We start from the raw sequence: 27773 nt of genomic DNA on the forward strand, positions 1-27773 counted from the left end.
TTTTAGTGTGTGGTCTGGTCAATATACATCCATCAGCCATTATCACAACATGAATCACAAAGTTCACCTTCCATGCAATACTTAATGATATTTAATAATAAATAAATGGTCAGTCAGTTGGCCTGTCTCTTGTACTGCTATGTACACCCTAGGAGATTATTGGCAACTTTTCTTATTGCAACAAATTGGACAAAAATGAGTGATTGCCCCTTCCCTCCTCAACTGTGTACCTACTGACCTAGAATCACATATTGTGCTGTAGTTCCTTCACTAAGATATTGTGCACTATTTTCATTATTGGTAATTCTGCATTTGTCACTTAATTCTCTGTACACATTTGTTTCTCCTCACCACAGATAACACTGTTGAGGTAGTATAAATACTTAATTCAGTAAATCATGGCTTTCCAAAGAGTGCAATGGGCAGGACCGTTGCCTGGTAGCTGCAGTGTTGTGAAAACTGTCAACTGCTTTTCTTTTCATGACAAGCCAGTATTCACTGTTTGGAAGACACTTTACAGTAGTAAAGTTAACCTTATTAAATTTGTAGAAAATCTCTATTAATGAGAACAATGAATAATGACCATCACTGTAAATCCTAACAGAAGAAATCCATTAGGTAATTTTGTATTAAATTAGCAGACAGTTGCTAGTCATCATCATCATCAGAGGATTGACCAGGGTTAGAGGAATCTTGGAATAAAGGGGCTCGTGGACGTCCTCTTACACGTCCTCTTCTTCTTGAAGGAAATTCACCACCAACCTGCAAGTATACAAAATATGCCAATCAACTTCTCTCGAGTATTGAGCATGTCCTCTAAGCAAATCCATTACCAAGAGAAACCACACCTTCAAAGCACTTGGATAGTTATCTAGATATTTGTGATGGTCTGAAAGCATGTCATGGTTCCAGTAATAGTCTACATGTAAACTGGGAAGTGACCCTGTCACAAAAATATTACTGTATTCTCAAGTTATAACTTCATTGCATTATAAATTGTTTGTTTAAAATATAAAAAGTATTCTGAAAACATTTTTTGAAGAATTTGTTTTTTTGTAAACCAAATTCTTTGGTACACTGAAATAGTTCTCAAATTCCATATTTCAAATTATCATCAATAATATACTGTATTACAGTAACCAAATGTAATGAAACCTAACCTAAAGTCCAAAATGCCCAACAAAAATTTTGCTTGTAAGGTAGTCATTAATATTTGTTTGGGATGCAGGTATTTCATTTGCAAGGGATGTGCCATTGGATGAGAATATTGAATTTAATGGCACACTCGGGGCCAGATAATACTCCTAGCCAATGTTAGTGCTGTGTCTTACTAAAGTTCTTTGATCCTAATACTTGGGAAAAAGTTCTCCATGTTTTCTTTGTTGCTCTTTGATTAAATTATTTTCATAGTAGTTTGTTTTGGCTCTTTATATGGTCTTTATATGGCTTTTTTAAGGAATGAGTGATCATGTCACGATTGTTATGCTAATGTTAAAATATATAATGATTTAATAAAGCTCTATGAATGTGATCATATGAGTACTAAAAAAAAAAAACTGTTTACATGGTGACGAGTTTATAACAGCGGCCCTGTGACATCTCGGCTAACAGATGGAATGCATTAGGCAGTTATATGGTGGAGGCAGACCCATATATTTTCAAATTTCTGTATGGCTCAGGAATCCAGTAGGTTCGGGAATCTGTACACCAGTTGAGAGGCGGGACCAAAGAGCCAGAGCTCAACCCCCACAAGCACAACTAGGTGAATACAGGGAATCCTGGTTCAACCTTGACAACAAGTGGACGTCTAGACACCTGGGTCCGCCTGGGGACCACTGGAACCCATGACGCGATTTTGATCATTGGGTCTAGACAACTATTAGGTTGTGTCGCGTATTAGGTATTTAATTATTAGGTATTCCTTCTCAACGGCCCATTACTATTAAGTGCCTGTCGCATTTATTGCTTGGGGTCACAGGAAAATTAAGAGGATTTTCTGTCTTCCGGTTGGATCTTTGGACGAAGTGCCTGTACGACGTTGGCTTGACAGAGGTGCTGGGAGCTGGAGACTCGTGGTGTGCCCTCAGAGTGAGGTAGGCTCTTGGCACTACTGGAAGTCAGTGGAACAAGTTTATGCGTCTGCCCGATTGGGCTTTATTTAACTTGTTGAACTATACCCATAGTTCACAGGATGCCTTACAGTCTAGTCACTGTTTATAGTCTCCCAGCCGGTTCTATGTGGGGTGAAGAACTGTCACTCTCCTCCCCTGGGGGCGCCAAGGGGTCGCCATATATCTGCCCAACACATACTTTATAAAAGTACAGGACAAACCGAAACTTCGTCGTCATTTCTTCTTCTGATGTGTGGTTTGGTCATTATATCTTCAGCCATGTTATTGTGACTCATCGTCTGCATCTGTCTTAATTTTATCTGCCGCAAGCCACATATGGTTTCCGCCGACAGGTGTGTATATAGCTACAAGGCTTTGCATTTTACTCTACATGGGAACGCCAGGGTCACTTCCAGTACATGTTGATTTAAGGGAACAATAGTAAAGTCGACAAGCAAACTACACTCATGCGCAGTACTGTAGATCAAAAACACTTATTTAAAATAAGTATACAGTATATACAAAACTATTTAAATATTGGAGAACAATTTTTTTTTTTGTAGATATCTTGTTAGAAAGATCAATGGGACCTGTGACAATGTTGGTCTAAATTACGCTCTTGCAAAGCCATTACCGCACATGGCAATATTTAAATTACTGCAACAGCAGCAACACGTTAATAATTCAATTCAGTGATTTTCTTGTTTTTTTTTCCTACCTGCTACATCATTAAACTAAACATATCTTACTGCATCAATCCTCGTGCAACGTCAACTTGGATGCAATATAAATAGTGGTAATATTAGCTACCTTAAAGCTAATCATGCCACTTTTACAACTGAATAATTTATAAGACAATGTTAGGTATGCTGCGTCAATCTGCTGATATGTCAGCTTTAGTCTTGCCTGAAAAGCTGTGCTTAAAAGGGGGTGTAATTAATTACGGCAATATAATTCCAATTTCAAATTTTTCATAACTACATAGGCTACTCTTTAGAAACTAATTACGTATGAAGTCACTGGAAATTAACAATGGATACCTCAACCATCTTGTCAACCTTTAAGATTTACCCAAAACGCTGTGTTAGTGGTGCTGCAAGAATGCATCCTTTGCTCACGAAAATTAAAAACAAAAGCTTCATTGTAGTTATTTAAATAAAATAAATTAAGTTTTGTTATTATTCCTATATCGCATTTACATTTTAAGGCGGTGGGTGGAACTTTTCCATCGATATTGTAATTGACTAGGGTGTCGGAGGTCGACCTGACGCGGCATGGCTGCAAGCAAGGCACCTCACCCCTCACCTTTACGTCCGCCGCTACGTCAGGTGGCGAGGCTTCAACACTACCTCTGCCCTTAGCTTATAACCAAACAAGGACTTTACCCTGAAGGCAGCATAATAAAAACCTAATAAGCGTACACATCACTGATTATCTGTCAAAGTGTAGCTACAAGATGGTAAAAATGAAGATTAACTTTGCATATTTAAGCGAGAGAAAAAAAAAGAGACACTGGTGATCGCAGTTATAAGAGGCCGGCAATGGAATTTAAATGGTCAAGGGTAATTACAGATGCTCAAGGCGAAGGTGCTCCTGCACCTATGCAATTGTTCAAGGTAACTATGCTAAAAAAAAATGGCATCCGGATGCAGATTAGAGTGGATAGCGCAGTCAGATCAGATCGGTAATTACCAGACTAGTTTCCCCGGGGAGATTAAGGAATTTAGGCACGCAAGTTTCCTTACTACATTCCAGTTGTTCAGTACCTGGGAGTTAGGAACTTGTGGGTTGCAGACTGGGCAGCAAGTAATTATCAAAGGACGACACCAAGCCAAGAACACGCTTTTAGCACCGTCTTTGTCGAGGGATAGTCTAAAGGTCCTAAACATCACTAAGGACGTCAATGCGAGGACGTCAATGCGAGAGCAAAATGACAATGACCGACGTCAAATATGAACCGACTCAAAGGGTCATTTGAAAGCAATATTCCGAGAGTCCACGAGGTGAACGATTGCGAAGGAAACCACGTAGTTCAGACAATAGTAATTGGATTTTTGTTCCATTAAGTAACCCTGATGAGTTAATAACATGTTTGACCAATATGTGGAAACACGGCGGTTACGGGCGGTAGGAAGGCGGCACAGAAGATAGGCTAATTTTAATAGAATGTAGTTTGCTATCAGTAATACTTGACCAGCTATCTTGCCAACGGTTACGAATTGTCATGAAGGTTAAAACCTGAATGATTCTTCTGCGTGGAGAGGGAACAAGCACCTATTAATGGCCTCTGCAGCGGTGTCCACAGGTCTACTTGAGGTGACCCCCAATGAGTGGGTACCCAGCAAAATTCGATTGTCATAACAAAGGTCTTAGCCATGGAGAACCTGAAGCTATGATTGGTAGCCCAGGGTCTAGCCCAGCCCACGATCGTCGTCGACCCTAAATCAACAACATTAGTTTAAAATTCCGTAAACAACAAAATCTTTTGGAACAATGGAGGACCACTGACAAGCCGCCGGCTTCCTATCCCTAGTCTAGGCCAATGAAGATTGTGGCCCTCGGTTAAATATAATTTCATAATAAATCTTTCTCTAGGGGACAGGCAGGCTATGTACCCCTAGCCAGAACAATGGCCCTTGTATAGTTACGCCAGAACAATATCAACGACACCAAACATACCTCAAACTCAGCCATCATTCCGTCACGATTTGAACTGTCATGAATTAATCGGTTATTGGTTTAACTAGTGTGTCAGTGCTGACCAGATTTCGAAATTTCGAAATTGAAACACAGAGAAATTGGACATGACAGCCATGCGAATTGTCCTGTACAATCTACGTTGATGTAACATTGAATCTACGTTGAGAATGTTGATCCTAATTTGATTTTATGATGATTTTTCGTTAGTTTAAAGTTACTTGAGCATATTTAAGGCGGGCCAGGATTCAACAAGCACTTACACATCTACTTACAAACCTATACATCTTTTCTCAGTCTTTGGCGGCTTTGTTCACTAATTACTTAATATTTTTGGAAGCTAATTTCCCTATGTTACCTGTCACAAGGACATTCATGAAAACAAAAATGATAAAAGGAAGAACCTACACATTACCAGATATTGGAAAAACTTAAATATCTCACCTGAAGGCCCATGTAGAACTGGACGTCGCCCTTGAAGTTCTCGGGCGTAAAGGAGTAGAATGGGTTTGGTCCGTAACCAAACTTAAGGCGACACACCTCGTTCAAGTCCAACCGGTACCCACTCGGACAGGGCTTCGTCGGCACAGCTGAAACACACGTGTAAGTTACTGGGTCATGAAGTTTGGAAGTGTATGGCATCACACCAGCGTGTGCTGCGGTGCATGCCGTCGCACCAAAACACAATCTTATCACAAATGCCAAGTAAATATAGCCTATAGTAAGAACTCTCTAAATGTAAATGAATGAATAACGAGTCACTCAAGAGTGCTCGGTCACCCAACGCCGTGATATAAACAGTTCTTGTAGTGTTAGAAAACAAGGACTACAGACTTACTAATAATGGCAGCATTTAGGCCTGGGTCAGGCCCGTCGAAATCGGTTCCTTTTGGAGCCGGAAGGCCGGACTGTACCGGGGGAGAGGGCGCCAGGGGACTGGAGGCCGGGTGCCACAGCGTCAGAGGCGGCAGGGACTCGAAGCTCATTATATCTGGACCCAGGAGCGGGGAGCCCAGAGCGTCGACCAATCCACACCGCCAGGCCGCCGTCAGCGCCCACAGGTACAACACTGTCGGGAGAAACGTCAACACTATATTGTGTAACTCGCCATCATTACTAGAAATAATTTTGCGTGCGTTAGCTCTTGGACTCCGCCTTTCTGTCAATTATTCAGTGTACCGACTCCCGACCTATTTCATCATATATAAAATATCTATATAATTATACTGCATAGTATAATATTTTGTATATAATCACTATAAAAACCACAACAGTTAACTTTCAAGTACCTACTTAGGTAAGCAGAACCCGGGTCTCTCGCTTGCGAGTCCATGACTATGTATTTACTATTTGTATCTGCAGAATCGAATTATTAGCTCTTGGACCCCGCCTTATAAACCAATCTACTTTTCCTCTATTATATCTACTACATATATTTCTCTTACACACGCACATACAGCTCCAGGAAGCAGCCCGTAGCAGGTTTGTTACTTGTGCTACAACCATCAGATCAGTCCCAAATGTAATATTCCAGTTGAAAATATTTCGGTACAGCCTACTGCCACCACTTGTCAACATCTCCAAACAGTATATATGAGAATATGGGGACACGAGCAAATATCACTTACTTCTAGTACTTTAAACAAGATCATGCATACAATAGTTTATAAGTTCCATAAACATCCCTAACAACTAAGGACAAAAACTCCGAGGTGGAAATTGGTGGTGCTATCTGCCCGGCTCACACCATTTTCTAAGCGGTCCGGCCCATGTCACAATGTTCCTGGCGAGCCGGCCGGGTAACCACCACTTTAAATGTTACCAGCCAATTACAAATATTTGTAATTTGATTTGATTTGTGAATTGTAATATTTGCAATGTAATATGACTACCTCAGCCCTTACCTAACAAAGTAAACGGCACTCTGGATAGTGTTCAGCTTTGATTCTACGGCTCTCACGACATGTGCACCTCACACTATTATATAATTAACAATTACTCATCGTCTGATGTGAAAATTAATTATCAGATCATAATTACTCAAATTTTTTCAACTAAGGTGTTAATAGAAAGGCTTCCTCAAGGCAAGATAATTATGATAAAAGGGCAAGTTAGAATACCTATATAGCAGTTACTTAGAGGTGTACCTTGCTTCTTTGTGTATGTAGACCGAATGGTCTACATACACGATGACTGAATGGTCATCAACTTGAGAATGGTCCAGGACGGACCGAAACGTCGTCGTCCCTTCATCTTCTAGTGTGTGGTCTGGTCAACTATGTAGACAGTTTATGCAAGTCCTGGACAACGTCCAGAACGTATGTACACTTGCTGATTAGTCTATAAGCACTTTTAGTTGCCTTAATAACCCTCCAGAGGGTATTAGGCCTCGAGCCCAACACGAAACTGGCAAATGTTCTGGTCTTTTCGAACAATGATTATAAGAGCTATGTTGTTTGAAAAAGGGAAAACATTGGAACAACACGAACATCTTATTCAGCAGATTAACGAATATATAGGAAGGTCTCGCCTTACTAAATTGCCTTCGAGGCACATTTTCTTTGCCGTAGGGGATGGGGGTGTGGGGTTATCCCGAGATGATATCGGGGCTTTAGCGTCCCCGCGGCCCGGTCCTCGACCATCCTCGACCAGGCCTCCTTTTTGTTACACACCCCCCGGGAAGCCGCCCATAGCAACTAACTCCCAGGTACCTATTTACTGCTAGGTAACAGGGGCATCAGGGTGAAAGAAACATTTTGCCCATTTGTCTCCGCCTCCACTGGGGATCTAACCCGGAACCTCAGGACTACGAATCTGAAGCGCTGTCGACCCAGCTGTCAGGTGCCCTTTGAGGGGCAAGCACTGTTGTTGAAGATTAAGCCAGGCCAAGAGGTGGCAAGGACATGACCTTGGGAGGACGGACTGATTCAAGAAAACGGTCAATTTAAAGTGTCCTCTCCTAACGCCACTTTCGCCAGCGGCTTCCATTTTCTAGTACAACAATTTTTGACCCCATGTAACGCATACGAGCGAAAAGCGACGTTCTTTGTAGGCGGACGGATTGCACGAATAGGCCGTAGGTGGTAGATGTTTGGAGTGAATGTGATCCTTGGCCGTGTAACATCTGTAAGTGTGTCTGGGTCTCGTGTGGTGCACAACAGACCACCCAGAGGGATGCCTGTCGCGCCCCGCCCGTAGGCTTCACCGCAGGGAACATGAAGCCTCACACTGACTACTAATTCCCTTATTGTTTATTCAATAGGAGTTAATATATATTTTTTTAAATTTTGCCGAGGGGAGAGTTTATTGGGCAGCGCCAATCATCCTGTGAGTGGACACACCGCCATAGCAGCATGTACAACACCCCTCAATAGGAAGAAAACCCGCCGGGTAGTTCATCCTGTCACTTGTACCCAGACGCAGCTGGGACTTGCTTACCTGGCTAAAGCGAACAGATTATCAAACAATTAGATTAACATTCGTCAACCCTTAAAATCTTACGTTATCTTGTGGGTGTAAAATCGGGGAATCTTTTAAGGACAGTATCTATTACACAGAAATCACAATAGCGTGATGCATCAAATGAACAAATCCACAAAAGGCCGTGGCCAGGGTTCGAAGCTACGTCCGAGAGGATCCCAGGCGCTGCCTTAATCGACTGCCGGTTCGAGTTAGTTTTTAAAATAGGCTTAACTTAAATAAGGCATATAAAAGAAACCGTCGGTTTCTAGAAACGTTCAATTTGTATTCTGTTAACTGCTCGATGGCTTAGGTTCTTACATTACTGGAGACGTGTTCTCAGAAACATTAAAGCCTAGCAAGCCAGGCTCGGCTGGTAGAACACGCAGAGTTAATTTCCCATTTTCTTTTATTATAGCAACCAGACCTCAAGGAACACATCGTATTTCGACGTAGAAAACTACCAACGTTAAAATATCATGTACTATAAATCCCATCGGCTCGCTAAATTGACGGGCTGTTGCGTTTATTATTCGTGGCTTCACCAGTTAGGTTTAGTGCTTAACTTTGTGGCGCGACAAGAGTAAAGGGCGGGATGACCCGTCCTGCTGGATAGTACTTATAGCAATTATTTGGTGGAAAGTAGCAATATGTAGCGATGGAACCCCCAGAAATGTGACTTATTACTGAAGGCAGGCGATGAGTCACAAAAACGTGGCTAAAGTATGTTGACCAGACCACACACTAGAAGGCGAAGGGACGACGACGTTTCGGTCCGTCCTGGACCATTCACAATCGACTTGAGAATGGTCCAGGACGGACCGAAACGTCGTCGTCCCTTCACCTTCTAGTGTGTGGTCTGGTCAACATACTTATTACTGAATTTGGCCAAATGGGAAACTTTAACCTACTCTCTTCTAGAAATCCTAGATCTAACACGGCTACCCGAGGCCTAATATAGTGCACACACGTGTCTAGGAATATATAATATTGAATATATAGTACTGTATATAAATATATGTAATTGAATATATATATATATATATATATATATATATATATATATATATATATATATATATATATATATATATATATATATATTATATATCTCACGTTACTGTGATGTATGTGTTAATGAAATTAATAGTTAAAAATGTAAACTTGTACAAGTGTAAAACGTCCATCACTACACATTAGTACTTTACATTTGATGGGTTGAATGAATAAACGAATGGATGGATGAATGAAAGGTGGTGTAGGAGAGGAAAAAGGCGGCCTGGTAGAAGAAAACATTCCACCTCCCGCACCGCTGATTATATCATTCGTCAGAAAAACTCGCCGTCTTTCCAAGAAGCTGGTTGGTTGCCTAGCTTTATTTAGACAACGTATCAACAGTAACCTAGCTTTATTTAGACAACGTATCAACAGTAACCTAGCTTTATTTAGACAACGTATCAACAGCAACCTAGCTTTATTTAGACAACGTATCAACAGCAACCTAGCTTTATTTAGACAACGTATCAACAGCAACCTAGCTTTATTTAGACAACGTATCAACAGTAACCCCAAACTAAGTTGGTAAGCTGTCTACATTTAACTTACAAGTACTTCTTTCTTATCAAAACATAAAACTTAAGGATGAAGATAACTGCAGAAGGCCTATTGGCCCATACGATGCAGCTCCTATGTATATCCATGTATAAACTAACTCTGCAATTCTCCAATTCATAATTAACACAATACGGGACCTATCACATTAAACAAATACAAATAAGAGTCTTACATTTCTCAAGGCAAACAAACATATATATATACCACACTCCATAGGATCGTGGCTCCGGTAGCCAGCAATAGGAGTTACGATCGTAAACGTAGCCTCATGAGGCCTGGAAGCCTCCATGTCTAGCTGGTGCCAGCGGAACTGTTTTGATAGACGTAGCATCACGCCTCTTGTATAATAACGTTACTTTATTAAGGCCATACCAACCTATTCAGAGGCCAGTAAGTAGCTCTTAAATATATTCTGGTCGTTGTGGTGCAGGGACGGCACATTATACAAGAATAGCGTTGAATTAACGTTATTAATGGATACTGTGCCCACTGGGGCGAAACTTGCCGAGACAGCTCGCCAGGGTAGCTCAGCACCAGCCACGGGCTCAGCGCCTTCCCATTATAAGGCTCCCGTGTTTAGGATACATTTATTAGGTATTTACCGTCAACATCCACGGTCTTGCATTAGCCGGCTGCTGTCCACGCCAACATGACCGCCTTTCAAGGCCAACAAAAATTTCAGCGAGAAGGTAACTGAAGAACAGGTCAGTGAATCTGCTCGCTGGTATAGTGTAGTGGCAGCCCACGACCTCATCCGTTATGGGCGAGGTTGTCGGCAGTACCGGGCACTGGTTTACACTTCTGTAAACCACTACCAGCTACAATAAACCACTACCAGCTACAATCAATAATTCAAACTTATTAAAAAGACAAAAACCCACTTAGAAAAAGTGGCACTAAGTGGTCGGGGAGGCGGCGGCGGCCCACCGGGACTTTTCCCGGCCCCAGCTGCCAATTCGGCCCCCCTGAGCCTACCCTTCCTACGTGTCCTTTACCCAAGGCCAGAAACTGGTGTACAAGTAAATTATAGCGACTCTGGAAATTGACACGATGTCCCGTTTTGTGTGTTCGCGGGTTCCTCTGGTGGGTTAGGTTAGGGCACTTTAGTGCGTCAGTTTCTTGGCGGTGGAGAACGCCAGGGAGCGTGGGGGGGGGGGGGCCTGGTCAGCCATACGCCGATTCAATAAAGATTATTTTCTTTGTTAAAACCGTATATATTGTCAGGTTAGGTCACGTGACATTGAATAGGAGATAACTACGTTAAGGTTTGTGTGTGTTTTTACTCAGATATGAAGAGTGGTGGATCAAGCACAGCGCCCTGGCAGGCTGGCATCTTGTGTGTGGGTGATCTTATATCCCTGTTGACTATTCTATAGTGGCACTCTTACCCTGTCCAAGTAGGAGAGACATAAAAGTATGTGTTTATATGTGTGTGTGTGTGTGTGTGTGTGTTTACAGGATACGTCAAAGCTGGTCAGATGAAATTGTTTATGTAATAATCTAAGATGAGGTCTGAGAAAGACCTTGTGTGCGCTCTGTAATGCTTTTTGCGCTACCGCTCACAGGATGAGTATAGGGTGCACAATAAACTAGCCGTCTCCGGCGGCAACAATAAAAAAATGGTCAGAATTGCATTTTACCTTCGTAAACGCACATTAATGTCACTAAACGCCACACCTCGAACACTTTATGTAAGACAGACGTAAAGCTGTGTATGTATGTAGGTTACATTACCTTTTTAAAGGCACTACAATCACCTTCTGTGGGTGATTGTTCAATATATCACTGAAATATACGAATCTTACTTTAAGGTTATCTTTAGATTATTCCAGGGCTTAGCGTCCCCGCGGCCCGGTCCTCGACCAGGCCTTTTTTGTTACACACCCCCAGGAAGCAGCTCGTAGCAGCTGTAACTCCCATGTACCTATTTACTGGTACGTGAACAGGAGCATCAGTGTGAAAGAAACTGCCTATTTGTTGCCGCCTCCGCCGAGGATCGAACCAGCAACCTTACGACTACAAATCCCGAGCGCTGTTCACTCAGCCGTCAGGCCCCCCTCTGTAACAGATCTCTAATGGATCTCTAATGTCCATGGAGGAAAGAAGAATTATCAAAAGAAGGGACCAAACCGGGAAGGCTTTGTAGCACCATGGAGGAAAGAAGAAAATGTATATATGCTGGCTGAACCGATTTATGTGCCTCTGTAGTCCTTTACACCACCGCCCACGGGATGGGTATGGGGTGCATAATAAAGAATAATTGAAATTGCTGGTTAGCATTGTAAATGTGTGGCCACGTCTGTGATAGAAAATAACAGTAATACAAAAATCGTTCAGTTTGTTAGGATGTTAAGAGATATACATCTTAGTTTGCCAGTAACTCCTGTCGCGCGCATTTGTTTGCAATTACATTGGTGTTTTGTTTGTCTAAGACCATGTTATGGTGGGCTAGTGCTACTGAGCCGCGGCCGGGTTGCCGCGGCCCGGTTCCCTGTTGTTGTCGTTTCAGATTTAGCTACTCAGGACGAAGTGTCCATGTAGCACGGGCTATGGCGAGCCCGCAATACCGGGTTCCCGCGAGCGGCGAGATTATGGTCGATGTTAAGTGCCAAATAACAGCTGTGCGCTGGTGAGGTTACCGACCTTGATATTCCGAACCGGTTTTAAGACTTCTTCCTGACTAACTAGTTCTGTTATGTGGCATTGTTTAGCTTCTGTGTTATTTTACACTCAGCAACTGGGAATAAAACGTTCCAAGTAGCACGGGCTATGGTGATCCCGTAGTGGATTTGCCTGGCACAGGAGCAGGGCTGTATGCTGACCTACTGTGGCAAAGAGGTTATTGTGCTTGGCAACCCAACCCTGTTCGCCAGTCTGACTGGCGAACAGTAACGAGTGGAGTACTTCAAGGATCGATGCTGGGACCAGTTCTGTTTCTAATATACGAAAATAACATGTTTACAGGAGTAGAGTCCTATATGTCGATGCTCGCGAATGACGCAAAATTAATGAGAAGAGTTGTGACAGATGAGGATTGTAGGATCCTCCAAGATGACTTGCACAGGTTGCAGGGATGGTCAGAGAAATGGCTACTGGAGTTCAACACGAACAAATGTAAAGTTATAGAAATGGGATTAAGTGACAGGAGACCAAAGGGACAGTACAAAATGAAGAGAAACTACCTACCAGTGACAATTCGAGAAAGAGACCTGGGAGTGCACGTAACACCTACTAATTCATGAGGCACATATAAATAGTATGACGACAGCAGCGTACTCTACACTGGCAAAAGTTAGAACATCATTCAGAAACCTAAGTAAGGAGGCATTTAGGGCGCTTTACACTGCCTACGTGAGGCCAGTCTTAGAGTATGCCGCGCCATCATGGAGCCCCATCTGAAGAAAAACAAGGAAACTGGAAAAAGTTCAGATGTTTGCTACGAGGTTCGTCCCAGAGTTACGAGGGATGGGGTATGAAGAGCACCTAAGGAACTGTGCCTTACGACACTAGAAAAAAGAAGGGAGAGGGGGGATATGATAGTAACGTATAAAATACTCAGGGGGATTAACAGAGTGGAAATAGACGAAATGTTCACACTGAATACTAACGGAACAAGGGGACATGAGTGGAAGCTGGAAACTCAGACGAGTCACAGGGATGTTATGAAATTTTCTTTTAGCGTCAGAGAAGTGGAAAAATGGAATGAACTTATGGAGCAGGTTGTGGAAGCAAACTCTAGTCATAATTTTAAAACTAGATATGATAGGAAAATAGGTCAGGAGTCATTGCTATAAACAACCGGTGGCTAGAGGCGGGATCCAAGAGTCAATGCTCGATCCCCAGGCACAAATAGGCGCATACACATGGGTGCGCGTGCGCACATATTTTTCAGTGTCAGGGTAGTTGAATGCATTATGCAGTAATGTGGTGGAGGCTGATTTTATACACGGTTTCAAAGGTAGATATGATAGAGCCTAATAGTGTCAAGAATTTGTACACCAGTTGATTGACAGTGGAGTGGCGGGACCAAAGAGCCGAATCTCAACTCCCCACAAGCACAACCAGGGGAGTACACAGTACTGACTGGGAAGACTGAACACCACGAACGTAGATCTCCTCCTTTAACTACACATAGTGGAAACGAGCTCAACAAGAAACTTTAAAATTAAGTACAAGGAAAAACAGGTAAGGAAGGACTATGGAGCTAATGCTCGACCCTTCAAGCACATCTACGTGTACACACACACGCAAACAAGCAACACACCGCATATTCACACCCAAGGAAAACCAGTCCAGGCGTGGCTATTTTTTTCCTCTCCCACTCAGCGTTCCGTAGGAGCTGGGCAACTGTGGGCGTGGGCCACCCGCTTCCCTCACGCCCACAGCCTCACACACACACACACACACACACCAACCACGCCAGGATACACCTCACAACACCACCTCTCGCGAGTCCTGGCCTCACACTACTGGTTACTATACCCTCCAGCGCTCCACGACCGCTCTTTCCGCTAATGTAGGTCCAAACACACATTCCTTGCCCGTGGTTGTCAATCACAGACCATCTCCGTCGTCATCATGTCTCATCACCACCACCTCTCCAATCTCATCTCCTGACCAAATCTGGCCAGTTGTGATCTCGTGGGCAAGACAGTCCATCTCTACCATAGTTTCATGGCCAAAGTCAGGCCATCTGCTATCCACAAGGACAAGACAGTGAATCACTACACATTCCTGCTCATAGGACGTGGTTTTCTGTGCCAGTAGCACATAGTCAAGAGGCGGGACCAAAGAGCCGAAGCTCAACCCTGGCAAGCACATGTAGGGGAGTACGTGGTCAAGCAGCAGCAGCATATAGACCCGGGTCTCCCACTACCACTATTAAGACCAAAGAAATCAATTAATATATATCAAGAATTGACGAGGGGGGAGCCTCGACCTTGGGTCCTCTTCAGAGAGCATCCGGTTATGTTAATGTCTGGTCAACCCTCCGATCACCCCGGCCTCTCGATTAATGCGTCACATTTTGCACGTTATGGTCCCCAACGTACACATTACACAGTACTAGTCGCGGTTCGCAAATACCCACGTTTTCTCTGCCTCGGGTAGGTCAGGCTAGGTGGGTTGCTTGGGTGCGTGCGTGTCTGGGTAGGTTAGCGCGCTTTATTCTGGACGTTGTGGCACACGAGAGAACCGGTTGCTCCCTCACGGTGAGCCGACACGGTAACAAGCTTGTAGTTAGGCTTAGTGAGAGGACACCCCCTCTTCCACCCGCCCCCCCCTAGCTACTGACCTTCCCAAGCATGCAACCCACAACAGTTGTCTCACACAAGGATAACTATTCAACTGCTAGGTGAACAGGTTCATCAGATGAATGGAAATTGATGCGCAACCGCTTCTGTCCTGCCGGGTACTGAACCTGGGTCCTTCGATTGCGAGCAGAGGACGTAGACCACTATGCTACAAGCTATTACCGGTTGGAAGGCGGCCATTACCGGTTGGAAGGCGGCCATTACCGGTTGGAAGGCGGCCCGACGGTGTAACTGGTTTAGGGAGATATCTGACAGCCCGGCTGCACCCCAGGACCAGATATATGTGGATAAAACGTGCTGTGGATGGCAGCGCTCCAGTAGATGGCAGGCAGGCGTGTCCTTTGTTGCCAGCGCCCGGAGGGCAGGTGACGGCAGGCGTCAACTGCCACCAGGTCCCGGGTGCCACTAACTACTATGACACTGAAAACTTTTCCTGATGTCCCTGTGGCTCATTTGGGTACTCAGCTTCCACCTGTGTCCCTTGTGCGTGCCCCGCCCCTCCTCCTCCGTGTTAATAATTCAGCCTTATGAACCCTGTCAATTCCCCTAAGAATTTTTGTATGTGGTGATCATGTCTCCCAGAGCTGTCTTCCAGCGACGTAAGATGTAGTTCATGCAGCCTTTCCTCGTAACTCATGCCTCTTAAGTTCTGGGACTAGCCTAGTGGCATACCTCTGAACCTTTTCTAGCTTCGTCTTGTGCTTGACAAGGTACAGGCTCCATGCTGGGGCCGCATACTGCATACTACAGGATTGGTCTTACATGTGTGATATGCAAGGTTCTGAATGATTCCTTACACAGGTTCCTGAAGGCAGTTCTGATGTTAGCCAACCTCGTATACGCCGCTGATATTTTGATGTGGATTTCAGAAGACAGGTTTGGCGTGATATACCAACTCCTAGATCTATCTTTCTGTCCGTTTCACGAAGGACTGTGTATGGGGAAGGGGGGGGGGATCGGAGGTAGCAGCAGTTAAGACCTCTTATGATTGGCCGGGGTGCCATCCAATTATAACTCACTGCAGGGGGTAAATATGGTATGAAGCCGATGGGTGGGAGATGTGTGGAGTGTATCCGAGGGCGACACTTCGTGGTGGTGGTGGGTGGCCAGGTATTTTGGTGTTGTTCTGTACTTTAGAAGTACAGTGTTCCGCATACACTGACTTCTTCCCTCCCCTGTACCCCCGCCCACACCCCCTTCCTCGTCTTGGGCAGCCATCCCCGCTACTCTTAGGATGGGGGAGGGGGTTCACAGGAATAACATCATGGGGGTGCAGGGTAGAGTACGAACACCCTTTGCCCCCTGCCTGGCCTCCCATTCTTCCTGGGTCATAATAACCACCACCTTCCCTTCCGGGGCTGGACTCGACCCTCACCCCCCCCCCCCAAGCCTGTATGATCCGCGTCCTCACTGCAAGTCCGAAATTTGTATGGGTCTTTACGATAAGTGGGCGTGACCAGGTGGGCGTGTTCTAGTGGGCGTGTCCTAGTACACGTGTTGGGCAAACGTCGTCTATTCAACGACAAATCTACGTTACTGGAACGTCTTGCGCACCGCGTGTTGGCCATGATCCAGAAAAGAACGGCAACAACGTTTTTTTTTAAAAACTTGTTTTTACGTTAAAAATAAAAGAGCATAATATTACAAATAACATTGTCGATACGTTTTGAGTTAATATATTGTTGTTCATAAATGTCGTCTACGCACCGCCCGTGGCTGGCTCTTTAGTCAGTCGTAGCACCATTGGTATCGGCACGGTACACGCTATTTTTAACCGTCGTCCACTGGACACAAGTGACGTTACACACAGAAGTCACACTAACGTGATGTATCCAATCAACAAAAGGGTAATGATGTAAGGGCGAAGAGGGAGAACGGCCTATTGACATAGGTCTAGTGCAGGGGGGAGTTGCGTAAAATCCTGGTTTGTGCCTCGGAGAGGCTACGGGATCCAGTAAGTTCAGTAGAACTTCGGTTTCAACTCTTTTAACCATGTCGTAGCTCAGTCGATTAAGGCAGTGTCTGGGATGCTCCCGGACGCAGGTTCGAATCCTCGTCACGGCCCTTGTGGATTTGTTTACAAGTGACGTTGGTTTCATGTTAAGTTATTAGCGTTACCATCGTTAAATCAACGTTCAACTGGCGTTGCCCTTACATATGGTTATCTTGAGATAATTTCGGGGCTTAGCGTCTACGCGGCCCGGTCCTCGACCAGGCCTCCTTTTTGTTACACGTCCACAGGAAGCAGCACTCCCAGGTGTCTATTTACTGCTAGGTGAACAGGAGCATCAGGGTGAAAGGAACTCTGCCCATTTGTTTCCGGCTCCACCAGGGAACGAACCCGGAACCTCAGGACTACGAATCTGAAGCGCTGTCCACTCAACAGGTAGGCTGTCAGGCCCTTACTCAGCTGGTAAGGGCGATTCCGCCGCCGCCTCGGTGGAGACGGAAACAAATGGACAGTTTTCTTTCACCCTCATGCCCCTGTTCACCTAGCAGTAAATAGGTACCTGGGAGTTAGACAGCTGCTACGGGCTGGTACCTGGGTGTGTAACAAAAAGGAGGCCTGGTCGAGGACCGGGCCGCGGGGGTGCTAAGCCCCGTAATCATCTCAAGATAACCTCAAGATGGCGGCCGCCGGGGCGCCAGATACTAATGCCAAATATAAAATCCAGCATCAAACCAGTTTTTATCAAAGATCACAAATTATCACAATTTTGTTATGTGAAAACATGTGACCGTGGTCCAGGAGGACTGGCCAGTATTGGTCAACCATTTCCACGACCACTTACGAAACCTCTGCATCTTTCCTGTCATGGCGGCTTTGTTTATAATTATTAAACAGTTGCCGAGCTCCAAAGAACTACGAGGGTTGTTTATAACAACCTTGGGTTGTGACGTTTCCACGCTCGTAAACAACTTCTTAAATATAAACTAAACTGTCTGGAGGAAAGATGTACAGGCTTCGTAAGTGGTTGCGTAATTTTTTTATAAATCCTGGCCCGGGTTCCGAGGAGGGGATGACGTGCGCAAGTGGTGGGTAGGGAGGGGGGGGGGGGGGGCACCCCGCCCCCATACACACAGGTGGCGGGTCGGGGTAAGCCCCCCACCTCAGGGGAAACTGATAACGGAGTCGTGATCAATGAACTTTATGGAGTAAATGTTAGGGGAGGGAGCGGCGACACCGGCCCCCAAGGACACCTAACTGTGCCCGCCACAGATGTCAGGCGCCGCCACAGGTGAAAAAAACATAGATAACCCCACCTTCACTAGCTCTGCCTGTCGAGTGCAGCCGGGCACCGCACCCCTTGGGCACCAGTACTCAGAGTGCCCACCTGCCCACCCAGGAAGATACTTGCCACAGTAAAATCATCAGCAATCCCGTCCTCTCACGTAAAGTGACACAGGTGGAAGCCGAGTATCCAAATGAGCCACAGAGACATTAGAAAGAACTTTTTCAGTGTCAGAGTAATTAGTAAATGGATTGCATTAGGAAGTGATGTGGTGGAGGCTGACTCCATACACAGTTTCAAATGTAGATATGATAAAGCCCAGTAGGCTCAGGAATCTGTACATCAGTTGATTGACGATTGAGAGGCGGGACCAAAGAGCCAGAGCTCAACCCCCACAAACACAACTAGATGATGAGTAATAGGTCGTGTTTTTAACGTTAGGGTAACCAACGTTATTGTAACAGCAGTACATTGTAGAACAACATAGTTGAACAGTAACAGCAGAACAGCCACAGGGGCGCGGCCCCAGACAGACGGCGCAAAGACAATAGAAAATTCACACCTCAGAGAGGGTAACCAGGGGACAGGTCAACTCGGGTCAACGGTGGTGTGGTCAACCCGTTCTCGCACTTATTTAAAAGTCAATATTGACTGTAAGAAAATGCATATGTGACATACTAATTTATTGTGAATATTTTAGTTTACCTTGAAAAGCTTCATAGAAAACACCGACCTTACCTAACCTTCTTAGTATGTTGAGATAAGCATCTTATTGCTTCGTAATTACAATTATTACTTAACCTATTATAGATAAAAGAGCATAATATTATATAGCATATAGGTTAAGTAATAATTGTAATTACGAAGCAATAAGATGCTTATCTTAACATACTAAGGTTAGGTAAGGTCGGTGTTTTCTATGACGCTTTTCACGGTAAACTAAAATATTCACAAATTAGTATGTCACATATGCACGTATTAAATAAGTCAATATTGACTATACGAAAGTGCGAGAACGGGTTGCGTGGTCACGAGGTTGTCTAACACGATGCCGCCACGCTAATCCCTCAAAAGTAAGCCGAAGACCTCACGTCTCGTCCAACTGGAGGTCAGGTCACGTCCAGGAGAACAGGGGAGAAGTAGTGTTGTTGTTGTGGCTCCGGGAAGAACATCGCCTCCAGGTCACGTGGAACAACTGGTATAGTAAGTATGGCGCCCTTGTCCCTTGTTGTTCCATTACCTTGGCCTCTGGTAGGGAATATATGAATTGTCTTTTTTGTGTTAAAGTCCTATTTTCAAAGTGTCATTCCCGAGTGTATTAAAGGAACCTATCTAAGTGATACTGGACTTTCACCTTGTGATCCCCTAGTGACTACCCAGTACTCCTCCACCGTCAGTCCCTTGTTATAGTGTGTCAGTACTAGTACACGAGTGTCCAGCCTTGCTCTCCTTTATTCTATAGTACCTCCCCGCCCCCAGTCAAGAATGACAGGTCAGGATTCTTTTACTATTCATGTGTTCCTTACACCTGTCCCGGGAGGACATTATAAATATTCAAGTCCTACGGTTCTCTCCCTCCGGAAAACTCAGGGTGGTGGCAGCGTTATTTCTTATGTGGTAAGTCATAGGAAGATCGTAGCAGCTAATCTCTCTCTATCGATCTATCTATCCATCTATCTATATATCTCTATCTCTACTCCCTCAAGTAGTCTACGCAGAGCTCTGTCCATCGTGAGTAATTATTTGGGAGGGAATGTTAATATATTACAATACGGCTCCCTGGTTATTACAAGGACGAGTGATAACGGCTTCCGTCATTACATTACAAATACAACCTTTCGAGCATTGGCTCACATATTCAAGTTTTCAACGAATAGGACTCGACATATTGGGTGGGTTGCTTGGGTTCGTCCGCTTCTGCTTAACACGTTGGATTTTTTACGGAGTGGCAGAGCATGAGAGTGGACGGCATGGCCACCTGCCAGCAGATGCGACTATCCGAACTAAAGCCCGGGTTGTTGCCATTAACAGGAAAGTAAGTCAGGTGACAGTTGTCATGCAAGTCTCTGAGACGTTACTAGGCCGTTAAAACCGTTACCAGCACGAGGGCTGGTAACGAACCTGTAATTTGTCTTAAATTGGAAAATACTGACGTTGAGGAGTGTGTACTCTATGGGTGCCCTGACGACCATAATCAGTCGTGAAACATTTACGTCTCCACTTACGAAACCCGTACATCTTTTCAACAATCATAGCGGCTTTGTTTATATTTATTGAACAATTTAATTGTTCCGTAGTACTACTAGATTGTTTATAACAATAACCTTGGGGTATAAAGCTTCCAGGCTCATAAACTGTTTAATTAAACAGTTTATGAGCCTGGAAGCTTTATAACTCAAGGTTATTGTTGTTATAAACAATCTAGTAGTACTACGGAACTCTTAAATTGTTCAATAAATATAAACAAAGCCGCTATGATTGTTGAAAAGATACACAGGTTTCGTAAATGATTGCGTGAACGTTTGATGTATCCTAGAGCATACCGTCATACGGACATATACAGCCTACTAACAAGTCTCTCAACTTAGGAGGTTGAGCTCCTGGGCTCCGAGCTCTTGCCACGACAGGCACATTCACCACGTCTCTAATAGGGAACCACACACTGAAATTCAGTTTTTTTTTTTTGGAGCAGAACACTGGAGGAATCTCAGTTCAAGCTGTCCTCAACCCGCCCAAAGCGCCGTACACATGTACATTAGTGATAATAGGTATGTATACTTTTATACATAAATCATCGTATACATGTGATAATTTTGAATACATCTAATCCAATACATATAGTCAGGTATATCATCAATCATCCAGTTTCGGGACATTCTTAGTTTAAGGAACGTTAAATATGAGGTGGTGTTGGGCTGGCCTGAGGACCACCTGAGGTGGTCCTCAGGCGAGGTGGTGGTGGTGGTGGTGGTGGTGGTGGTGGTGCGCCTTACTGCCACGATGGGTCCGTATCTCCATGCTTTTGATTTGACTAAAACATCGGCATTTTTGTTGGTCAATTGTGTCAAAACTGTGACCTATGAAATTTGCTCCGTAATGTTTGCACTCCAAGCTGGAGCCTCTTCCCCCTTCCGCCCGTGACACCCCGGCCGCCCCCTTCCCTTCCCGCTTGTGACACCCCCCCCTTCCCCCCCGTGACACCCCGCCCCCTTCCCCTTCCCGCCTGTGACACCCCCCCCTTCCCCCCGTGACACCCCGCCCCCTTCCCCTTCCCGCCTGTGACACCCGCCCCCTTCCCCCCCGTGACACCCCGCCCCCTTCCCCTTCCCGCCTGTGACACCCCCCCCCTTCCCCTTCCCGCCTGTGACACCCCCCCCCTTCCCCTTCCCGCCCGTGACACCCCCCCCCTTCCCGCCCGTGACACCCCCCCTTCCCCTTCCCGCCCGTGACACCCCCCCTTCCCCTTCCCGCCCGTGACACCCCCCCCCCTTCCCCTTCCCGCCTGTGACACCCCCCCCCTTCCCCTTCCCGCCTGTGACACCCCCCCCCCTTCCCGCCCGTGACACCCCCCCCCCCTTCCCCTTCCCGCCCGTGACGCCCAGCCCCTCCCCGAGGCTGGGTGTATTCACCTAGTTGTGTTTGCGGGGGTTGAGCTTTGCTCTTTCGGCCCGCCTCTCAACTGTTTACTAACTACTTTTTTTCTCACCACACCCCAGGAAGCAGCCCGTGACAGCTGACTAACTCCCAGGTACCTATTTACTGCTAGGTAACAGGGGCATCCAGGGTGAAAGAAACTTTACCCATTTGTTTCTGTCTCGTGCGGGAATTGAACCCACGCCACAGAATTACGAGCCCTGCGAGATATCTACCAGGCCCCCCCCAGTTGGTGTGGTGTGTCCCAGTGAGTGGTTCTCCTGTCTTCAACAACCACCTCCCTGACCTCAAACTAATCTTCTCCAGGTTTAATAAACCATTTCTCATGAAATTAAAAAAAAATCCAATGAGTAACTTGCACTTTAGGCCTACCCATAGCTCGTATAACTTTGACACGAGCTGGATGTAGGCCTATAATGTGTACCTGGCACTGAAGGCCTACCTGACATTACTCATGTTAGTCTAACTGGTACTTTAGTACACATTATATACGTGATGGTATTCATAGTGTACACTCCGAATACCATCTGTGTACACTATGGTATATACGGTAAATTCCCACTGTCGGGGACAGGAAGCCTGTGTATGTATATACTTCGTTTGTATCTAGGCCGCCTCCCTCCCCCCCAAGGCCGACCTGCTGATCTTCCCCCCAGGATGCACCCCACAACAGTTGCCTCACTCCCAGGGGACCTATTGACTACTAGGTGAACAGTGATATTAGGTGAAAGGAAACGTGCTTCTGTGTGAAGAAAGGAAACTTCTGTCCCGCCCGGGAATCGAACCTTTGATCTCCGAATGTGAATCGAGAACGAAGTCACACTTAACCAGTAAACTTAAGTGACTTACGGTGTGATTCGCCAGTTTACTGTTATGGAGAGCCAGGACCGCAACAATTACACAGTACAAACCATTACAATAATGGCTGGACTTAACAGGTCTACAGCAAACTAACATTTGTGGCATAGAGTAACTTTTTTATAATTTGAAATGTGAGGATACCGACACTGGGCGATAAGAGTTACAGTATAACCATGGCCCATCTCTCCCAACTTACCAGTTCGCAGGGCGTGGTACAGAGTCGCAGTGCTGTCCATATCGGAGGTGTTGCAGGCGGCTCTCTCTGGTCCGGACACCGGACGCCCAATCCACCTCAACTATATCCTATTCTTCTAAATAGGAGGCTATAGTTGCCGTCGTGTGATGGCACCTCTATACTGCGAGGCGCCGGCTTCACAGAACACGCTATAGTACTCTCACCTTCAGTGTGTATTCATTCTTCAGTCATGAAACCGGAGACTGATGTGTAAGTGTCAAGTTCACACAGTAAGAGCTCTATACCAACACCGGTCGTCACGCCACTATTTTGAACTCTTGGGGCAAGATTTTCTTTAGTAAAGACACGGGGACAACTTCCGGAAGTAATTCACCTTCCGCATAAACTAGTGAAATTCGCAAATTCTTAAGATAAACGTATATGTAGCATGTTTACAATTATTATTTGAAATCTCGTTAACTATAGGTTTAGATAATCAACATTTTATCTTTTTGTATCGAGAAATATTAATAATTTCCTCGTCCGAAGTGAATTCCACATGACGGATTTGGAGGGAGTGTGTGGAGTAGGCTCCAGGAGGTGCTGCTGGTGGAGTGGAGTAGGCTCCAGGCGTGCGTGGGGGTCGAGCCAGGGAGGAGCGAGCAGGGAGGACTGCCCGCACCAGCCAGCACACAGCCACTACAGCACCTCCACCGCCAGCTGCCCCACGCCACCACCCACACTGCCACTCCACCTGCCAACGCTCGCTATGTACGCCTTCCCTCCACCGCTGTCATGAGTCCATATTGCACCAAATCATCAACATTATCACTATTCAATTACAAAGACATCAAGTCCGCAGAGTAAGGACACCAGGCGCTAATTACGTTTAAAGTTTGTTACAGGCAAGAAGAGAAGCGGCGCTGTGTTTACCAGAGGCAATGTCAAGACGAGCAGGAAGTGACCTTGCTCCACTACACGTAATGGTTCATGAGGTCACACCACGCCCACCTCACACATAATCACTCCCGCTCCAGTCAAGGAAGTTATAATGTTATAGACAAATAATAAATGTTTATTCAGGTAAGGTACATACATACAAGAGATTTTACACAAATGTATCGATTTATAGATAGAGCAATGCCTAAAGCCACTATTACGCAAAGCGTTTCGGGCAGATATGAACGACTTAGCCCGTGCTCATAAACAATGGCCAAATGCTCGTTAATCCGGTACACGACAACTCGTTCTGAGGCTAGGCTCGTTAAACCTGAAGCCAACTCCCATTTACATATTTATATTATTAGCTAAGGTTAGGTTGTTTAGGATCTTTTGGCGATTATTTGTATTTGAAGTAAGTGGGTCAAGCATTTACAACTTTGTGATTTGAACAGAGGTCATCAGGAAAGCGCTGTTCGAGAAATTCGAACGTTGCGAGTCGTGTGTAATAGCTCGTCCTTGCAGACAAAGATCCAAGCTCGTTAATCCAGCCGCCAAACCCCCTGTTTATGAATGAAAAGCGGTTTACACACATCTCACAACTGATGACGTGTGAACACTTCCGGAACAATTGCTTGGCTCACGTTCTCTGTTCGAACCACAATTCTATAAATGCTCAGCCCGTCCTCCAAAGACCCAAAAGTGATTCCATGCACCCGCCAAACCCCCTGTTTATGAATGAAAAACGGTTTACACACGACTCACAACTGATTTCGTGCGAACATTTCCGGAACAAGTGGTTCACTGACGAATTTTGTTCGAACCGCAACGCTATAAATGCTTCACCCACGTACTACAAATACAAATAATTTACAACAGAACCTAAACACCTAACCTAACCAATGCCTAAACATGCACAGTATGCTAATATTTAACAATATTAATTTATATTTGAGAAAATTCCTATTTTGGATGAAGATTTTTAAATTAATGATTACATCTTTGGGTTCGACCGCTGGGTGGAATGGTCTTGGTCTGAGGACGGGTTGGGCAACCCAGGGGCACATCTGTGCCAGATGAGTACGACGGGCTCACCATAGCCCGTGCTGCTTGAAACTTTTGTTCAGAGTAGCTGAATCTAAAACAACAACAACGGTGGCAACATTGTCACCTAATAACACTTGTAGGTGACAACATAGGAAAAAAAGATGACTGGGTAGACTGCGTTTTCTTTAACTGTCAAAAAGCAGTGGACACTGTTCCTTTAGGATGCCAGGCTGGGATACTGGGAACTCTAAACTGCATAAGGGAGTACCTGAAGGACTCAAAACAAAGAGTCACAGTCAGAGAGGATCGAGGTTTCAAGCTGAAGGAATGTAACAAATGAGGTCCCTGCGGGACCTCATTTGTTACATTCTTGGGACCGCTGCTGTTCCTAATTTGTGTTAACTTATCCGAGGGAGTGAGTTCGGCCATATCAAAGTTTGCGGATGATGCAAAGATGACCAGGAATGTAAAAAAAACAGATGTGGATTGTAGTAAGTGACAGGAAGACCTTGACAAACTCCAGGAGTGACCAAACAAATGGTTGCTGAAATTCAATCCTAACAAGTGTAAGATACTGAGGATGGGAAAAGGAGAGAGGAGACTTCTTCAAATTAAGAGAAAGTAGGATAAGAGGACACTGGTACAAATTACAAATAATATCAGGGGAAAGCGGCAAGCCATTGCGACCATATAGCACTGGGAAGGGGTCAGGTTAAGGCTTTGGGATCGGACGGGGAAAAGGAATGGTGTCCAACCACTTACCCGTTCGGGGTTTGAACGCCGACCTGCATGAAGCAAGACCGTCAAGTAGAAGCTGGAAACACAAATGAGCCGAAGGTGAGGCAATACTTGTACCCTCTGCAGACGAGTCACAATAACGTGGCTGAAGTTATGTTGACCAGACCACACACCAGAAGATGGAGAGATGATGACGTTTCGGTCCGTCCTGGACCATTATCAAGTTGTATGTGATCATATAGAACTTAATAATGGTCCAGGAGGGTACCGAAACGTCGTCGTTTCTTCATCTTCAAGTGTGTGGTCTGGTCATCACTTGCACCCTGCACAGGTGGTCAACAAGTTTAATGTACTGAAAAAAGAAGTTGTGGAAGCCACCTCCATCCACAATTTTAAGGCGAGATTCGACAAAGGATTTGAATGTCAGAATAGTTGGAATGTGGAATTTTAGAATGTGGAAGTTGTAATGCAACAGGTACACCAAGGCATGGAGAGCTAGACCTCATGTCGCCACTAATACCACCATCTCCACACCACCACCACCTCAACACCACCACACCACCACCATAACACCACCACTGACCGCCGGCCCCCACGCAAGGCTGTCTTGATGAATTACTAGGCACCACCGCACGTAAGTGTCTGCTTCCCTCTGATGTATAGTGTCAGCTCTATTGGTCCCTTTTCCCTCTCCAAGGTTGCATAACTGTGCCTCACTCGGCACACAGATTCTCCATATGTTTGGTGTTCAACCTATCAACCCTGCAGGGTTGTCAAGGCCTCCACAATAACTCGCTGACTAACAAGTATAGCAGAGGCCTGGACATAGTCCACGGCTCTCTAAATATACAGCAAGAAGTGAGGTATATATATCTCGGTGTACATATTCTCTATGTGATTCTGTACTGAGCTTATTGCACAAGTTTTACATAAATACTTTCTTAAGCGTCAAGTTGTGAAGACGGCTGTGTTCCACGGGCACACTGGGTACACACCTTGTAGAAACTTAAATTATAAGTAACTTGTCACGGAAGAAAGCCAGAACGTGGCTTAGTGAGGTTACAAGTGTACCAAGCGTCCAGCACCGTACTCTGAGGCTGTCATGCTTGTGTCGGTGTGTGTGTGGTGTGTGTCCTCTTGGTGAGTGTAGTTCCCCGTTGTTCTGTTGGCTTATGTCAACAGACATATTTACTAGCGGCTTGGGCAGTCCAGTTACCGTTACGACCTTCCCCGCGATGAGCCAGCAAACGTTTTTTTTTATTTGCTGTTGTTACAGTTTAAAACACGCGAAGTTTTGCATAAGTTTTCTTATTTGGCTTTACCAGCACAGTGCATCGGCTGCTGTATTGTGCCCTGGGCCGGGATTCATCATGCATTTTTTTTTTTTTTGAGATATATACAAGAGTTGTTACATTCTTGTACAGCCACTAGTACGCGTAGCGTTTCGGGCAAGTCCTTAATCCTATGGTCCCTGGAATACGATCCCCTGCCGCGAAGAATCGTTTTTTCATCCAAGTACACATTTTACTGTTGCGTTAAACAGAGGCTACAGTTAAGGAATGCGCCCAGTAAATCCTCCCCGGCCAGGATACGAACCCATGACATAGCGCTCGCGGAACGCCAGGCGAGTGTCTTACCACTACACCACGGAGACTGTACTAAACCACTTACGAAACCTGTACATCTCAACCATGGCGACTTTGTTTACATTTATTAAACAGTTTATGACTTCCGAAGCACTACGAGGTTGTTTATAACAATAATAACCTTGGGTTGTGAAGTTTCCAAGCTCGTAAACTGTTTAATAACTGTAAATCAAACCGCCATGATTAAGGAAAGATGTAGAGGTACAGAATAACACACGAAACAATGGATATAAACTGGTTAGGTTTAGATTTAGGAAAGACCTGGGTAAATACTGGTTTGGAAATAT

The 27773-nt window shown here is 45.1% G+C and overlaps 1 protein-coding gene across 1 annotated transcript; it reads right to left on the bottom strand.

The window, feature by feature from the left end:
* LOC123764303 (uncharacterized) lies at window positions 1–24022 on the bottom strand. Its single transcript, XM_045751890.2, has 4 exons — window positions 23138–24022; window positions 5647–5877; window positions 5253–5398; window positions 1–762 (listed from the first exon to the last, which is right to left on the bottom strand). Exons 1-4 carry the CDS (start codon window positions 23175–23177, stop codon window positions 649–651), a joined length of 531 nt encoding a protein of 176 aa, XP_045607846.1. The 5' UTR covers window positions 23178–24022; the 3' UTR covers window positions 1–648.
* Between the last annotated feature and the right edge of the window lie 3751 nt (window positions 24023–27773).

This window comes from Procambarus clarkii, chromosome 82, assembly GCF_040958095.1.
Source record: "Procambarus clarkii isolate CNS0578487 chromosome 82, FALCON_Pclarkii_2.0, whole genome shotgun sequence".
Lineage (NCBI taxonomy): Eukaryota > Metazoa > Arthropoda > Malacostraca > Decapoda > Cambaridae > Procambarus > Procambarus clarkii.